This window comes from Oncorhynchus mykiss, chromosome 13 (assembly GCF_057628025.1).
Source record: "Oncorhynchus mykiss isolate SJ-2025 chromosome 13, ASM5762802v1, whole genome shotgun sequence".
Classification (NCBI taxonomy): Eukaryota; Metazoa; Chordata; class Actinopteri; order Salmoniformes; family Salmonidae; genus Oncorhynchus; species Oncorhynchus mykiss.
The window spans coordinates 80,884,339-80,903,319 of record NC_143034.1 but is presented as its reverse complement, the minus strand read 5'-3'; the positions used below and the strand labels follow the sequence as shown (position 1 = coordinate 80,903,319).

At 40.2% G+C, this 18,981-nt stretch overlaps 6 protein-coding genes across 8 annotated transcripts in view; 5 read left to right on the top strand and 1 right to left on the bottom strand.

Annotated features, from left to right (window-relative positions):
- The window catches only part of LOC110516333 (NLR family CARD domain-containing protein 3-like), a 369,172-nt gene that overhangs the window by 7,778 nt on the left and 342,413 nt on the right, over positions 1-18,981 (top strand). The gene's annotated exons all lie outside the window — the stretch shown is intronic.
- Positions 1-18,981, top strand: part of LOC149979039 (NLR family CARD domain-containing protein 3-like) — a 316,914-nt gene that overhangs the window by 7,765 nt on the left and 290,168 nt on the right. The gene's annotated exons all lie outside the window — the stretch shown is intronic.
- LOC149979040 (NLR family CARD domain-containing protein 3-like) overlaps positions 1-18,981 on the bottom strand; it is a 418,685-nt gene that overhangs the window by 220,568 nt on the left and 179,136 nt on the right. The gene's annotated exons all lie outside the window — the stretch shown is intronic.
- The window catches only part of LOC118938464 (NLR family CARD domain-containing protein 3), a 176,433-nt gene that overhangs the window by 7,733 nt on the left and 149,719 nt on the right, over positions 1-18,981 (top strand). The gene's annotated exons all lie outside the window — the stretch shown is intronic.
- The window catches only part of LOC110487472 (NLR family CARD domain-containing protein 3-like), a 266,553-nt gene that overhangs the window by 125,807 nt on the left and 121,765 nt on the right, over positions 1-18,981 (top strand). The gene's annotated exons all lie outside the window — the stretch shown is intronic.
- On the top strand, positions 683-18,259 carry LOC149979042 (NLR family CARD domain-containing protein 3-like). Its single transcript, XM_090197913.1, has 9 exons — positions 683-822; positions 5,299-5,415; positions 7,993-8,077; positions 8,207-8,435; positions 8,812-10,582; positions 10,868-11,041; positions 14,529-14,702; positions 15,406-15,452; positions 15,890-18,259. The coding sequence occupies exons 1-9, from the start codon at positions 740-742 to the stop codon at positions 16,411-16,413; spliced, it is 3,204 nt and encodes a 1,067-aa protein (XP_090054039.1). The 5' UTR covers positions 683-739; the 3' UTR covers positions 16,414-18,259.

The following is an 18,981-nucleotide window of genomic DNA, read 5'->3' as shown; positions in this document are numbered from 1 at the left end:
GTACTGTCTATAACTACCTTAACAAACAGTGACTTATTATTATTAGTATTATTGTTGCTGTACTGTCTATAACTACCTTAACAAACAGTGACTTATTATTATTATTATTATTATTATTGTTGCTGTACTGTCTATAACTACCTTAACAAACAGTGACTTATTATTATTATTATTATTATTATTGTTGCTGTACTGTCTAGAACTACCTTAACAAACAGTGACTTATTATTATTATTATTAGTATTATTGTTGCTGTACTGTCTATAACTACCTTAACAAACAGTGACTTATTATTATTATTATTATTATTATTGTTGCTGTACTGTCTAGAACTACCTTAACAAACAGTGACTTATTATTATTATTATTATTATTATTGTTGCTGTAATGTCTATAACTACCTTAACAAACAGTGACTTACTATTATTATTATTATTATTATTGTGTTTCTGTACTGTCTAGAACTACCTTAACAAACAGTGACTTATTATTATTATTACCAACAGTTACCATGGAGATGAAATGTCACAACTACGTTTTCATGTGATTGCATTAAATCACCTGATTGATTCTATGTCTGTTAGTAAATGTTTTATAAGAGAAAATTAATACATGATAACAATTGACATTAAATAATTACTGTGTTAACCCCAACCAACATGTTGGATCTCTGTTTAGGGGTCAGTTCTCTAAAATTAGTCTCTCTGGGGAGAGAGAGGAGGGGGACCCTGCCTCTAAAATGAGTCTCTCTGGGGGGAGAGAGGAGGGGGGCCCTGCCTCTAAAATGAGTCTCTCTGGGGAACATGACGCCAAAGCTAAGAGGTGAGATGATAATTTTTTACATCATTATTATGAGTTTATTTCCAAAATGTTCACATTTGTTTTTTAATCAGAAATGGTTGCTTATGGGTACCTTCAATATTACTGTTCTCAGATTTTTAACTGATAGATTTTAGATGGGTATATATATATATATACTCACGTAGCTATCTTAATTAAGATGAAAGCACTTACTGTAAATCACTCTGGATAAGAGCATCTGCTAAATCAGGGGTTCTCAATCCGGGGTCTGTGGAGGTACTGCAGGGGTTCTCAATCCGGGGTCTGTGGAGGTACTGCAGGGGTTCTCAATCCGGGGTCTGTGGAGGTACTGCAGGGGTTCTCAATCCGGGGTCTGTGGAGGTACTGCAGGGGTTCTCAATCCGGGGTCAGTGGAGGTACTGCAGGGGTTCTCAATTGTGATGGTTGTTGTGATGGTTGTTACTTAATTATTAGGATTATTATTTAACAACATGATGTTGTGCTCCAAATGGATAACTTGAAATAACATGATGTAGATAATTAAATAATCTAAAGAAAATGGAATAACTAAAACATATATATTTTTGGGGTTCAGTGAAGAAGAACCTCTCGAGTTCTGATCAACAAAAGGTTAATGTTTCGAGGATGTGAACCCAGCAGCCCTCCTGCCTACTCTTAATTATTACCTAATATAATGGAATGCATCTTTTTGACAATATAACCGTTATAATAGAAGGCATCAAGTCCCTTGCCAATAATGTTGCCTACAACGTTGCAGACAATGTTCATTTTCATCAAACACATATTACACCCTAGATGCCTTCAAATGCCTCATTTATATCCATGCCCAATTTAGGATTATTTTTTAACAACATGATGTTGTGCTCCAAAGGGAGAACTTGAAATAAAATGATGGAGATAATTAAATAATAAGAAGAACAACGTGTTTATTATTATACACTCTTAGGACAGAAGGTTCCTTCTAGAACCAAAAAGGCTTCTATCACTTCATTAATATATGGAACCACTAAAACATTATATATATTTTGGTTCAGTGAAGAAGAACCTCTTGAGTTCTGATCAACAGAAGGTTAATGTTTAGAGGATGTGAATCAAGCAGCCTTCCAGTCATCAGATCACTTCTGGTGAAGGTTAATGTTTAGAGGATGTGAATCAAGCAGCCTTCCAGTCATCAGATCACTTCTGGTGAAGGTTAATGTTTAGAGGGTGTGAATCAAGCAGCCTTCCAGTCATCAGATCACTTCTGGTGAAGGTTAATGTTTAGAGGATGTGAATCAAGCAGCCTTCCAGTCATCAGATCACTTCTGGTGAAGGTTAATGTTTAGAGGATGTGAATCCAGCAGCCTTCCAGTCATCAGATCACTTCTGGTGAAGGTTAATGTTTAGAGGGTGTGAATCAAGCAGCCTTCCAGTCATCAGATCACTTCTGGTGGTTTTTTCCCGGCCCGGGATTTGAACCAGCCACCTTTTGGCCACAGCACCAACTCCTTAGCCGCTGGGCGAAAACCTGAGTTAATCTGCCAAAATGAAGACAAATTGCTGTGCAGACATACATGGTATGACTTATTATAATTATTATACATAAATCATTGCCAAAAGCACAAGACATACTGTTGCACATAAATCTATATTATTAATGGATTGATTATATAGAAATATCAAAAAAATTTAACTACTACAAAGCAATTACATGTGGCTCAGGAACCACTGACTCACTGCATTATTCTATAGTATTATCAGGACACCTGCTGTTAACTCTTAACTACTTAGGACACCTGCTGTTAACTCTTAACTACTTAGGAAACCTGCTGTTAACTCTTAACTACTTAGGACACCTGCTGTTAACTCTTAACTACTTAGGACACCTGCTGCTAACTCTTAACTACTTAGGACACCTGCTGTTAACTCTTAACTACTTAGGACACCTGCTGTTAACTCTTAACTACTTAGGACACCTGCTGTTAACTCTTAACTACTTAGGACACCTGCTGTTAACTCTTAACTACTTAGGACAGCTCACGAGGTGTCCTAAATATCTGCCGACTAGGTGGGACTAGAGACTTCATGCATAGCTTTAATTTATACCCATAAGTGTAAAATGTCTTCATTCTCAGAATTTATAGGACCAATTTTCTATTCTATGATGCTTTGTGAATGGGCCCAGATGCAAAATATTGTTCTTAAAAAACAATGATTATTTGTTTTACATTATAAATTAAATTTCGATATTACCCACTGTACCTTACCCATTGAGGCATACCTCTGTGATGGCTGGTGAATACCAATAAAATGTTGAACATTTTCTGATCATGGTTAACCATATTTGTTTTCAGAAAAATGTATACCACCTAACTAAAACGTATGTCCCTGTCCTCTTTTTCAATATGTGGCCGATTTAAACAGCCAGAAGACATTTTTTAATTACGAAATACGTTTTTTGGACTACTTGTTGTTTCTAAATGGCTGCTGGGTAATTTGAAATGCATCGAAATGTTCGTTCGTAGGCATCGGATTGAGTGAAAAGCTGCGCAGTGTCACTGAGTTCGAAAACAAATGGACAGGTCTAGCTCATTGATTTGTAGATCTTACGCAGTTGCTATGTAACAGTACTCTTCTTGCGTTGTGTACAATCAGTCATCGACACGGAACTCCAACATGTAGCACATGTAGATTTATTCTGATAGGAACAGCACAAAATTGCACGTCATGCAATGCACGGCTCACCATCCAACTCTGCACTCAGGCACTGTACAAAATACATGAACCCCCCCCACCCCACCAGACACAGTGAATTGCTAGCTAGTCTGGCGGGAATTCTTTACAACAAAATGCACAACAAATATTCTCCAAAAACCGCTGCATCTTATGTGTGATGTTCGAATAACATTTACAAACAATTTGATATAAATTGTTCATTTAAATCATCACTTGAGAGTATAAAGCACTGTACTTGATGTACAGTGCTTGGCAACCAACAACTTACCGCTGGTTTGGTGCTTGTTCACTGGGACGATTCTAACTGTAACATCCCCCCTCGTAAGCATGCTACGCAAACCAGCCAATAAGATGCCATGTTGAGTAGGTGAAGGCAAGACAAACTCAAACCAAAAACCCATTGGTTTAGCAATAAAGTGGCAAGGGGAATCACCAATATAACCCTGTTACACTACCTCAGATTAATAGCCTTGCAGGTGTCGTGAATTAGTTATGTAGTACCCACAGAAAGTCACAGGGAGGAGCAAGAGAGCTATAATAGTACTAAATAGCATTTAGATTATTTTGTTAATCTAAACCTGTCTCAGCATTTTGCTGTTTTTGTTTAGTTATTTCATTATATTTATTATTGCAAGGCAGAACACTTGATAAACAAGACACATCAGTTTTATTTTTCAAATGTGGTTTGAACTGTGTGATTGATGTAACAGTATAGACTTTACGTTTAACCTCTATGTTTAACCTAACGTAAAACATGAGCATAAAAACATTTTAACCTTAACCCTTAACCCCTAAACCTAGGTATAACCTATTTTAACCTTAACCCCTAACCGTAGGTATAACCTATTTTAAACTTAACCCCTAACCCTAGGTATAACCTATTTTAACCCTAATTCTAACTGAATTAATGTTCAGGCTTATTGGTAATTGTTATGTTAATGAAGTATAATTTCAAAACATGAGCATAAAAAACAGGTAATAATAAACATGAATCATCATTATGTTACTTCACAGTAATCTGTTAAATGCTTTTTCAGTCCTTCCTCTTGTGTTTGCAGTGTGGAAAGGGACAGAAAGAAGCCCTCTTGTGTTAGCAGTGTGGAAAGGGACAGGAAGAAGCCCTCTTGTGTTAGCAGTGTGGAAAGGGACAGGAAGAAGCCCTCTTGTGTTAGCAGTGTGGAAAGGGACAGGAAGAAGCCCTCTTGTGTTAGCAGTGTGGAAAGGGACAGGAAGAAGCCCTCTTGTGTTAGCAGTGTGGAAAGGGACAGGAAGAAGCCCTCTTGTGTTAGCAGTGTGGAAAGGGACAGAAAGAAGCACACAGGAGTTTTCCTGTGAGGGGAGTGGTGGTGTATCCAGGGAGAAAACTAAACTGATCTTCTGAAATGTCATTTGTGGTCTTATGCTGCCATCTATTGGAATTATGGAGCAACTGCAGTAGTACTGAATAATGTGTAATTCCTTACTAAAGTAGTAATTATTCAGAATTGCAAAGTATAAAATTTTCTACTTAATTTTACCACTTACAACAATAAAATAACATAGCATAACACAATGAAACTGACATAAACCAAAAACATCAGACATTTAGTTAATTATTTAAAATATATATATATATTTATTTAGATGGGGGACATTATCTGCCAAAGTAACAGCCCTGTAGAAAAGTGAGATATTGTGTTTTGGGATGAAACTCTTCTTATGTTTCCCCATCTGAGCTCAGAGTAGATGAGAGATGTAATGTTTGTCTCTGTTGTGTTGAAGCCCAATCAAGCAGGAGAGACCAGCCTCCCCTGTTCCCAGCTGTGTGTCCATGAAGAGTGACTGGTCTATGGAACCTCCTATAACCTTTAGAGAGGGAGACTTTTCTACTGAACCAAGGTAAGAAGAACTCATGGGTCCTGGTCAGTGAGTTAAACAACACTGTCCATAGTCATTTTCATAGTCCTAAAACAATATTAAGCAAACACAACGCGCATGTGTGTGTGCGTGTGTGTGTGTGTGTGCCTGCGCGCGCGTGTGTGTGTGCATGCGCGCGCGTGTGTGTGTGTGTGTGTGTGCATGCGCGCGCGTGTGTGTGTGTGTGCCTGCGCTCGCGTGTGTGTTTGTGTGTGTGTGTGTGTGTGTGCCTGCGCGCGTGTGTGTGTGTGTGCCTGCGCGCGTGTGTGTGTGTGTGCCTGCGCGCGTGTGTGTGTGTGCCTGCACGCGCGCGCGTGTGTGTGTGTGTGTGCCTGCGTGTGTGTGTGTGTGTGTGTGCCTGCGCGTGTGTGTGTGTGCCTGCGCGCGCGTGTGTGTGTGTGTGTGTTTGTGCCTGCGCGCTCGTGTGTGTGTGTGTGCCTGCGCGCGCGTGTGTGTGTACGTGTGCCTGCGCGCGCGTGTGTGTGTAAGTGTGCCTGCGCCCGCGTGTGTGTGTACGTGTGCCTGTGCGTCCGTGTGTGTGTACGTGTGCCTGCGCGCGCGTGTGTGTGTACGTGTGCCTGCGCGCGCGTGTGTGTGTACCTGTGCCTGCGCGCGCGTGTGTACGTGTGTCTGTCTGTCTGTCTGTCTGTCTGTCTGTGTGTGTACCTGTGCCTGCGCGCGCGTGTGTACGTGTGTCTGTCTGTCTGTCTGTCTGTCTGTCTGTGTGTGTACGTGTGCCTGCGCGCGCGTGTGTACGTGTGCCTGCGCGCGCGTGTGCCTGTGCCTGCGTCTGTCTGTCTGTCTTTCTGTCTGTCTGTCTGTCTGTCTGTCTGTCTGTCTGTCTCTGTCTGTCTCTGTCTGTCTGTCTGTCTCTGTCTGTCTGTCTGTGTCTGTCTGTGTCTGTCTGTCTGTGTCTGTCTGTGTCTGTCTGTGTCTGTCTGTGTCTGTCTGTATATGTCTGTGTCTGTCTGTGTCTGTCTGTGTCTGTCTGTCTGTGTCTGTCTGTGTCTGTCTGTCTGTCTGTCTGTGTGTGCCTGCGTGTGTGTGTGTGTGTGCGTATGTGTGTGTGTGTGTCTGTGTGTGTGTGTGTGTGTGTGTGGTGGTTCGTTTCCGTATTACCAAATGAGCAGAGAGATAAACTTCACAGTCAGAGTTATACTTAAACTACATCTTTAATAATAAGAGCAATGACTTTCAATGATGCACCGTTTCTAATGAACCATTGAAAGTGACAACACAATGACTACTGAGACTTTTAGTAGCAAAGATACCCCCCCGTAATCGACATAACAAACCACAGGAACAGTTCACCCCCGTAGTCGACATAACAAACCACAGGAACAGTTCACAAAGATACACCCCCGTAGTCAACATAACAAACCACAGGAACAGTTCACCCCCGTAGTCGACATAACAAACCACAGGAACAGTTCACAAAGATACACCCTGTAGTCGACATAACAAACCACAGGAACAGTTCACCCCCGTAGTCGACATAACAAACCACAGGAACAGTTCACCCCCGTAGTCAACATAACAAACCACAGGAACAGTTCACAAAGATACACCCCCGTAGTCAACATAACAAACCACAGGAACAGTTCACCCCCGTAGTCGACATAACAAACCACAGGAACAGTTCACAAAGATACACCCTGTAGTCAACATAACAAACCACAGGAACAGTTCACCCCCGTAGTCGACATAACAAACCACAGGAACAGTTCACAAAGATACACCCTGTAGTCGACATAACAAACCACAGGAACAGTTCACAAAGATACCCCCCCGTAGTCAACATAACAAACCACAGGAACAGTTCACCCCCGTAGTCGACATAACAAACCACAGGAACAGTTCACAAAGATACACCCTGTAGTCGACATAACAAACCACAGGAACAGTTCACAAAGATACCCCCCCGTAGTCAACATAACAAACCACAGGAACAGTTCACCCCCGTAGTCGACATAACAAACCACAGGAACAGTTCACAAAGATACACCCTGTAGTCAACATAACAAACCACAGGAACAGTTCACCCCCGTAGTCGACATAACAAACCACAGGAACAGTTCACCCCCGTAGTCGACATAACAAACCACAGGAACAGTTCACCCCCGTAGTCGACATAACAAACCACAGGAACAGTTCACAGATATACACCCCCATAGTCGACATAACAAACCACAGGAACAGTTCACAAAGTGAGACTTTATAAGTGGAAAGGAGTATCCCGTAGCCAGAAAGCTATAAATTATCGTTCAGTTTGATCCCTAAGACGAGGTTCTAATCTCGTTCCTGGTTCATAACAGAACCATTACCTCATTCTAGTTCTCTAGAATGCTCTTTAGGTTTTATCACCCAGAGAAAAATAAATCTTAATTGTTTAATTTAATCATAAATCTCCTCTGTCAGTGTTATCTCATAGAGGCCATCCTCAGTAGAACACAATAGTTAACAGAACACTCAATTCTGTCGAATAAAACAACCATTATAATGCACTACAAATATTATAACATAATCCACGACAGATGTAATCCCATGTTTTGTCCACAGAAACCAACAGGAGAGATCAGAGTCAGAGATTCTCAGTGGTCAGTCTTCTCAGAGTCATCAAACAGACCTGGCCTCCATATTCAGTGTATGTGGTCCTGTTGTGTACATTGTTTTTGTTTAACTCAAGCAAAGTTGATCTGTCAATCATTCAATAGTGTGTTAATTGAGAAAGCATTTATTCTCTTGCTTAACTTATTTACTTGATTTATTTCAGTTGCTTGAAGAGAACATCGTGACATTTGTTAAGAACGAGCTGAAGACGTTCAAGAGGATTCTTAGTCCAGAACTCCCAGAAGGCTTTGAGAGTCAGAAGCAGGATAAGGAAGTGGTGGACGCTGAAGATGAGAAGCAGGAGAGCAATGCCAGAGAGGGGGCTCTGAAGATCACACTGCACGTCCTGAGGAAAATGAACCAGAAGGAGCTTGCTGACACACTGGAGAAATGTAAGAGCTGTCTGCCTCATGATGAATGATGTTTTATAACATTTAAAAGCTGTAGCTAAAGTACAGCTAAAGTAGCTGTGTAACTCAATGATATTGTAGCAGCCTTAACACAACACCTAGTGACCTCATCAAGTAGCAGCAGGGATGTGTTGTGGTGATTAATTTAGAGAGAGAGAGACAACATAAATTATACCATCAATAATACCAATAATAATGTAATCAGTCACACCAGTCTGTAATGCATTATGAAAACATTTACACATTTATACAGTCTGTTAAAAGAATACATTATTATAATGTAAAACTTTATAACAGTCCTACAATAGTGTAGGCATTAAAACAGACGTAATATTAATATCCTCTGTGTTATTTCTAGATTCAGGTGAGCTCGCTGTGATTTGCCAACATGAACTCAAATCTAATCTAAGGAAGAAGTTTCAATGTGTATTTGAGGGGATCGCTAAACAAGGAAACCCAACACTTCTCAATAAGATCTACACAGAGCTCTACATCACAGAGGGTGGAACAGGAGAGGTCAATAATGAACATGAGCTGAGACAGATTGAGACAACAACCAGGAAACAAGCAAGACCAGAGACTGCAATCAAATGTAACGACATCTTCAAACCCTTAACTGGACAAGACAAACCTATCAGAACTGTGCTGACAAAGGGAGTCGCTGGCATTGGAAAAACAGTCTCTGTGCAGAAGTTCATTCTGGACTGGGCTGAAGGAAAAGCAAATCAGGATGTCCAATTTGTATTTTCATTTCCTTTCCGGGAGCTGAATTTGATGAAAGAGGACAAACACACTTTCATTGAACTTCTCAATCACTTCTCAATGGAAACCAAACAATCAGGAATCTCCATCTACAACAAGTTCAAAGTTCTGTTCATCTTTGATGGTCTGGATGAGTGCCGACTGCCCCTAGACTTCCAGAAGAACAAGATCTGTTGGGACGTCACAGAGTCAACCTCAGTGGATGTTCTGCTGACAAATCTCATCAGGGGAAATCTGCTTCCCTCTGCTCTCCTCTGGATAACTACCCGACCTGCAGCAGCCAATAAGATCCCTTCAGGATGTGTTGACCAGGTGACAGAGGTACGAGGGTTCAATGACCCACAGAAGGAGGAGTACTTCAGGAAGAGATTCAGTGATGAGGACCTGTCCAGCAGAATCATCTCACACATAAAGACATCAAGGAGCCTCCACATCATGTGCCACATTCCAGTCTTCTGTTGGATTTCTGCAACAGTCCTTGAACACATGCTGGAACATAAGAGAGAAGAGATGCCCAAGACTCTGACTGAGATGTACACACACCTTGTGGAGTTTCATACCAAACAGATTAATGAAAAGTATCTTGGGAAAGAAGAGACAGGTCCACACTGGAATAAAGAGAGCATTCTGTCACTGGGAAAACTGGCTTTTCAACAGCTTGTGAAGGGCAATCTGATTTTCTATGAAGAAGACCTGAAAGAGGTTGGCATTGATGTCAATGAAGCCTCAGTGTACTCAGGATTGTGCACACAGCTCTTTAAAGAGGAATGTGGTCTGTACCACGACAAGGTGTACTGCTTTGTTCATCTGAGCATTCAGGAGTTTCTGGCTGCTGTATATGTGTTCCTCTCATTCATCAACAACAATGAGAATCTAATGGACAAACTGCAAACAAACGACGAGCCTGAAGTTACTTTCTACAAGAGTGCTGTGGATAAAGCCATACAAAGTGAGACGGGAAACCTGGACCTTTTCCTCCGCTTCCTTCTGGGCCTCTCACTGGAGTCCAATCAGAAGCACTTACGAGGTCTCCTGACAAAGACAAGAAGCAGCTCACAGAGCCATGAAGAAACAGTCAAGTACATCAAGGAGAAGATCAGGGAGGATCTCTCTCGAGAGAGGAGCATCAATCTGTTCCACTGTCTGAATGAACTGAATGACCATTCTCTAGTGGAGCAGATCCAAAGCTTCCTGAGATCTGGAAGTCTCTCTAGAGCCAACCTGTCACCTGCACAGTGGTCAGCTCTGGTCTTTGTGTTGCTGACTTCAGAAAAGGAGCTGGATGTGTTTGACCTGAAGAAATACTCCAGATCAGAGGAAGGTCTTCTGAGGCTGCTGCCAGTGGTCAAAGCCTCCAGAGCTGTTCTGTGAGTAAATAAAATGACATTTAAGAACTAATCATCAGGAAGAAATATTTAGTTTAGAGAAAAATATATATTATAATATGTGTATAATATTATTTGAAAGACATATTGAATGAATGCACTGATTTTCACATTAGTATAACATTATGACCATACAATTCTAGGAGACAGAAGATGAATCTATATGTTCTTTGAGAGAATAAACCAAATGCATCTACCATTGTCCTTCTACACTACTGGTGTTAAATGAACAGTATGTTTGTGAAGTCATGATGATCTCTTTGTCAGGCTGTCAGGCTGTGGAGTCACAGAAGAAGGTTGTGCTTCTCTGGTCTCAGCTCTGGAGTCAAACCCCTCACACCTGAGAGAGCTGGACCTGAGTAACAATGACCTGAAGGATTCAGGAGTGAAGCTGCTCTCTGCTGGACTGGGGAATCCCCACTGTAAACTGGAGACTCTGAGGTCAGTATTCCTGTAGTTGGTCAACAAGTGATAACTGTTCACCAGATCCACATGTGTTTACCAGACACACATAGTCCACACCATATGTGTTTGGACAGTGAAGCTTACAGTTTTAAATTTGGTGCTCCAGCATTTTGGATTTTGGATCAATCTAAATCTGATACCTCACTGTCTAAATAGATATGGTGTGGACTGTATACTCAATACAATCTAAATCTGATACCTCACTGTCTAAATAGATATGGTGTGGACTGTATACTCAATACAATCTAAATCTGATACCTCACTGTCTAAATAGATATGGTGTGGACTGTATACTCAATACAATCTAAATCTGATACCTCACTGTCTAAATAGATATGGTGTGGACTGTATACTCAATACAATCTAAATCTGATTCCTCACTGTCTAAATAGATATGGTGTGGACTGTATACTCAATACAATCTAAATCTGATACCTCACTGTCTAAATAGATATGGTGTGGACTGTATACTCAATACAATCTAAATCTGATACCTCACTGTCTGTCTTCTGACTGATTCTGCTTTTTAAACTGGTCTGGTATAAATAAATAAATAAATATTTGTTCTATAGATGTTTCTATCTGATGTCACAGTCGTTGTAACATTCTATAGATGTTTCTATCTGATGTCACAGTCGTTGTAACATTCTATAGATGTTTCTATCTGCTGTCACAGTCGTTGTAACATTCTATAGATGTTTCTCTCTGACGTCACAGTCGTTGTAACATTCTATAGATGTTTCTGTCTGATGTCACAGTCGTTGTAACGTGATGACATTCTATAGATGTTTCTATCTGATGTCACTGTCGTTGTAACATTCTATAGATGTTTCTATCTGATGTCACAGTCGTTGTAACATTCTATAGATGTTTCTATCTGATGTCACAGTCGTTGTAACATTCTATAGATGATTCTATCTGATGTCACAGTCGTTGTAACATTCTATAGATGTTTCTATCTGATGTCACAGTCGTTGTAACATTCTATAGATGTTTCTATCTGACGTCACAGTCGTTGTAACATTCTATAGATGTTTCTATCTGATGTCACAGTCGTTGTAACATTCTATAGAAACATCTATCTGATGTCACAGTCGTTGTAACATTCTATAGATGTTTCTATCTGATGTCACAGTCGTTGTAACATTCTATAGATGTTTCTATCTGATGTCACAGTCGTTGTAACATTCTATAGAAACATCTATCTGATGTCACAGTCGTTGTAACATTCTATAGATGTTTCTATCTGATGTCACAGTCGTTGTAACATTCTATAGATGTTTCTATCTGATGTCACAGTCGTTGTAACATTCTATAGATGTTTCTATCTGATGTCACAGTCGTTGTAACATTCTATAGATGTTTCTATCTGATGTCACAGTCGTTGTAATGTGATTACATTCTATAGATGTTTCTATCTGATGTCACAGTCGTTGTAACATTCTATAGATGTTTCTATCTGACGTCACAGTCGTTGTAACATTCTATAGATGTTTCTATCTGATGTCACAGTCGTTGTAACATTCTATAGAAACATCTATCTGATGTCACAGTCGTTGTAACATTCTATAGATGTTTCTATCTGATGTCACAGTCGTTGTAACATTCTATAGATGTTTCTATCTGATGTCACAGTCGTTGTAACATTCTATAGATGTTTCTATCTGATGTCACAGTCGTTGTAACATTCTATAGATGTTTCTATCTGATGTCACAGTCGTTGTAATGTGATTACATTCTATAGATGTTTCTATCTGATGTCACAGTCGTTGTAACATTCTATAGATGTTTCTATCTGACGTCACAGTCGTTGTAACATTCTATAGATGTTTCTATCTGACGTCACAGTCGTTGTAACATTCTATAGATGTTTCTATCTGACGTCACAGTCGTTGTAACATTATATAGATGTTTCTATCTGATGTCACAGTCGTTGTAACATTCTATAGATGTTTCTATCTGACGTCACAGTCGTTGTAACATTCTATAGATGTTTCTATCTGATGTCACAGTCGTTGTAACATTCTATAGATGTTTCTATCTGATGTCACAGTCGTTGTAACATTCTATAGATGTTTCTATCTGATGTCACAGTCGTTGTAACATTCTATAGATGTTTCTATCTGATGTCACAGTCGTTGTAACATTCTATAGATGTTTCTATCTGATGTCACAGTCGTTGTAACATTCTATAGATGTTTCTATCTGATGTCACAGTCGTTGTAACATTCTATAGATGTTTCTATCTGATGTCACAGTCGTTGTAACATTCTATAGATGTTTCTATCTGATGTCACAGTCGTTGTAACATTCTATAGATGTTTCTATCTGATGTCACAGTCGTTGTAACATTCTATAGATGTTTCTATCTGATGTCACAGTCGTTGTAACATTCCATAGATGTTTCTATCTGATGTCACAGTCGTTGTAACATTCTATAGAAACATCTATCTGATGTCACAGTCGTTGTAACATTCTATAGATGTTTCTATCTGATGTCACAGTCGTTGTAACATTCTATAGATGTTTCTATCTGATGTCACAGTCGTTGTAACATTCTATAGATGTTTCTATCTGATGTCACAGTCGTTGTAACATTCTATAGAAACATCTATCTGATGTCACAGTCGTTGTAACATTCTATAGATGTTTCTATCTGATGTCACAGTCGTTGTAACATTCTATAGATGTTTCTATCTGATGTCACAGTCGTTGTAACATTCTATAGATGTTTCTATCTGATGTCACAGTCGTTGTAACATTCTATAGATGTTTCTATCTGATGTCACAGTCGTTGTAACGTGATGACATTCTATAGATGTTTCTATCTGATGTCACAGTCGTTGTAACATTCTATAGATGTTTCTATCTGATGTCACAGTCGTTGTAACATTCTATAGAAACATCTATCTGATGTCACAGTCGTTGTAACATTCTATAGATGTTTCTATCTGATGTCACAGTCGTAACATTCTATAGATGTTTCTATCTGATGTCACAGTCGTTGTAATGTGATTACATTCTATAGATGTTTCTATCTGATGTCACAGTCGTTGTAACATTCTATAGATGTTTCTATCTGATGTCACAGTCGTTGTAACATTCTATAGAAACATCTATCTGATGTCACAGTCGTTGTAACATTCTATAGATGTTTCTATCTGATGTCACAGTCGTAACATTCTATAGATGTTTCTATCTGATGTCACAGTCGTTGTAACATTCTATAGATGTTTCTATCTGATGTCACAGTCGTTGTAATGTGATTACATTCTATAGATGTTTCTATCTGCAGGCAATACTTTGATCATTTGTCATTTTTTATGATGATACACTATTTTATGAATAGATATGGAAGGTTTCAGGACACTGATGTATCTGAATATGTTGAAAAAATATATTGCCACTATTTTCACCACCAAAGAATATCAGTGTGATTTTAATATGATTTGACTCTTTGCAGGCTGTCAGGCTGTCTAGTCACAGAGGAAGGCTGTGCTTCTCTGATCTCAGCTCTGAGGTCAAACCCCTCACACCTGAGAGAGCTGGACCTGAGCTACAATCACCCAGGAGACTCAGGAGTCAGACTGCTCTCTGCTGGACTGGAGGATCCACACTGCAGACTGGAGAAACTCAAGTATGTAGAGGGTTAATGTCGATGTTCATATCAGACATGTTTGACTTATCAGGCTAGTTAAGACAAACATTCTTACAGCCACTTGGACAAAGTTATATGCTGACTGTGTGTGTGTGTGTGTGTGTGAGATCTGGGACCATATGGCCAATTTTTCAGAGGAGAAAATTGGTAATTTAAGTGCTGTGTGTGTGTGTGTGTGTGTGTGTGAGTTCAGTGTGTGTGTGTGTGGGTCCAATGTGTGTGCAGTGTGTGTAAATCTCTCAAGGACACACACACTCTGGACACACACACTCTGGACACACACACACACTGGACACTCACACACTGGACACACACTGGACACACACAGGACTCACACACACACAAACACACACACAAACACACACTGGACACACACACACTGGACAAACACACATTGGACACACATACTCACACTGGACATACAACGAGGACACACAATGGAAACACACACACTGGACACACACACACACTGACACAATCACAAACTGGACTCACACACACACACACACACACAGTACACACACACACACACACACCCTACACACACACACACACACACAGGACAAACACATACAAGCACTGGACACACACACACAGATTGATATATGCTATATACGTGTGTGTGTGTGTGTGTGTGTGTGTGTGTCTCAATTACTGTCTGTTCTTCTGCTTACCGCTACAGTGTGGAACATGGTGGAGAGAACAGAATGAAACCTGGGCTTAGAAAATGTGAGTGTTGACTGCTGTGAAGAATATGACTAAGAATAAGTCTTAATTCAAGTTAAGTCAAAGTCAAAGTCCACCATCATTACTGACTTGGTCATATTAAATATCAGCTGTAGTTCTACAGAAGCAGAAATCAGGGACACCAAAGTTTACAAAGAGTTGCTTTGTGTGTGTGTGTGTTTGTGTTCATACAGGTGTGTGTGTGTGTGTGTGTGTGTGTGTGTGTGTGTGTGTGTGTGTGTGTGTGTAATTAATGTGAATAAGTGTGTTTTATATTACCATACAGTATAACATATGATCATTCAACAAGTCTCAAGTTACCTTAACTTCTCCTTTTGATACCTAGAAACATCTACATTAAATGAATTAGTGAAAAGTGAGTTAACATTCTAATGTGAATGATGATGATTTCTAATATTGTGTCTGGTTTCATCCATCAGATGTCTGTGATCTCACACTGGACCCAAACACAGTAAACAGACACCTCTCTCTGTCTGAGGAGAACAGAAAGGTGACATGTAGGAGAGAGGAGCAGCCGTATCCTGATCACCCAGAGAGATTTGAGGACTGTGGACAGGTGCTGTGTAGAGAGGGTCTGACTGGGCGCTGTTACTGGGAGGTAGAGTGGAGTGGGAGAAGGGCTGTTATTGGAGTGACATATAAAGGAATCAGCAGGAGACGAGAGGTTAACGACTGTTGGCTTGGATACAATGACAAGTCCTGGACTCTGTTCTGCTCTGACAACAGCTACATTGCCTGGCACAATAATTATCCCACTACCATAGACCTCCACCCCTCCAGCTCCCACAGAGTAGGAGTGTATCTGGACTGGCCAGCCGGCACTCTGTCCTTCTATAGAGCCTCCTCTGACACACTGACCCACCTGATCACATTCACCTCCACATTCACTGAGCCCCTCTATCCAGGGTTTTGGGTTGATTACAACTCCTCAGTGTCCCTGTAAATAATAACCTGACACACACACACTGAAACACACAAACACTGGACACACACACAATAGACTTACACACACTGGACACACACACACACACGCACTGGACACACACTGAACACACAAACACACACACACACACACACATTGGACACACACACGCAAACACGCACACGCAAACACATACACACACTGGACACACACACATACTCACACACACACACTGGACAAACACACACACACCAACAAACACATATTGGACACACACACACACACACACATTGGACACACACACACAAACACACAGTGGACACACACATTCGACACACACACAAACACACACACACACTGGACACACACACCAAGTAGTTCCACAAACACAGATATCACTTCCAAACCTGAAAAACTCGAATGGAGAAATAGCCATGCAGGGCACCAGTCTAGTGAGGACCAGTGGTTGCTTGGCAGTTTCTGGATCCCAGGTTCTAGAACAGCTTTTATCCCAGTTCTATCTATCTGTTAAATCAGTTTCTGTACCACAGGTTCTAGAACAGCTTCTATCCCAGTTCTATCTGTCTGTTAAATCAGTTTCTGGACCACAGGTTCTAGAACAGCTTCTATCCCAGTTCTATCTGCTTGTTAAATCAGTTTCTGGACCACAGGTTCTAGAACAGCTTCTATCCCAGTTCTATCTGCCTGTTAAATCAGTTTCTGGACCACAGGTTCTAGAACAACTTCTATCCCAGTTCTATCTGCCTGTTAAATCAGATTCTGGACCACAGGTTCTAGAACAGCTTCTATCCCAGTTATATCTGCCTGTTAAATCAGTTTCTGGACCACAGGTTCTAGAACAGCTTCTATCCCAGTTCTATCTGCCTGTTAAATCAGTTTCTGGACCACAGGTTCTAGAACAGTTTCTATCCCAGTTCTATCTGCCTGTTAAATCAGTTTCTGTACCTCAGGTTCTAGAACAGCTTCTATCCCAGTTCTATCTGCCTGTTAAATCAGTTTCTGGACCACAGGTTCTAGAACAGCTACAATCCCAGTTCTATCTGCCTGTTAAATCAGTTTCTGGGCCACAGGTTCTAGAACAGCTTCTATCCCAGTTCTATCTGCCTGTTAAATCAGTTTTTGGACCACAGGTTCTAGAACAGCTTCTATCCCAGTTCTATCTGCCTGTTAAATCAGTTTCTGGATCACAGGTTCTAGAACAGCTTCTATCCCAGTTCTATCTGCCTGTTAAATCAGTTTCTGGATCACAGATTCTAGAACAGCTTCTCTCCCAGTTCTATGTGCCTGTTAAATCAGTTTCTGGACCACAGGTTCTAGAACAGCTACTATCCCAGTTCTATCTGCCTGTTAAATCAGTTTCTGTACCACAGGTTCTAGAACAGCTTCTATCCCAGTTCTATCTGCCTGTTAAATCAGTTTCTGTACCACAGGTTCTAGAACAGCTTCTATCCCAGTTCTATCTGCCTGTTAAATCATCAACCTGTTTCCATCAGACTATTAGAACATGACTGAACCTTTTGGTTCCTTTTCTGATCTTTTACCACTTTGCATTTTTGATGATATATTTTACTGTTTGTGTTTGTACCACAGGAGGTTGGTGGGACCTTAATTGGGGAGGACAGGCTTGTAATGGCTGGAGGGGAATAAGTGGAATGGTATCAAACACGTGGTTTCCATGTGTTCCATTTCATTCACTCTGTTCCAGACATTATTATGAGCCGTCCTCCCCTCACCAGCCTCCTCTGGTATGTACTGTCCTATATGTGAGAGAGCTCCAACAAGGAATTACAATGTATGTATTACTTTTAATACCTGCAAATGGCAAATAAACTACTAGAACTCCTTATGAATGTCTGCAGCCGACTAGACTGTTGGCGTCTGACAAGAGGTGAAAATATTACAGGAATATTCTGCAAATGTTGATGAAGACGTCACTCAATCCACCCAAAACAACATGCAGTCTTTTCACAAGACTCCCATGAAGTTATAGTGTGACGTTATGAGTTGACGTTAAAGTAACATTCTCAGAACATACTGCACTTGTTTTATAGTGTTTTAGATGGATCCTCTGTTTATCATCTTGTTTTATACTGTTTTAGATGGATCCTCTGTTTATCATCTTGTTTTATACTGTTTTAGATGGATCCTCTGTTTATCATCTTGTTTTATACTGTTTTAGATGGATCCTCTGTTTATCATCTTGTTTTATACTGTTTTAGATGGATCCTCTGTTTATCATCTTGTTTTATACTGTTTTAGATGGATCCTCTGTTTATCATCTTGTTTTAGATGGATCCTCTGTTTATCATCTTGTTTTATACTGTTTTAGATGGATCCTCTGTTTATCATCTTGTTTTATACTGTTTTAGATGGATCCTCTGTTTATCATCTTGTTTTATACTGTTTTAGATGGATCCTCTGTTTATCATCTTGTTTTATACTGTTTTAGATGGATCCTCTGTTTATCATCTTGTTTTATACTGTTTTAGATGGATCCTCTGTTTATCATCTTGTTTTATACTGTTTTAGATGGATCCTCTGTTTATCATCTTGTTTTATACTGTTTTA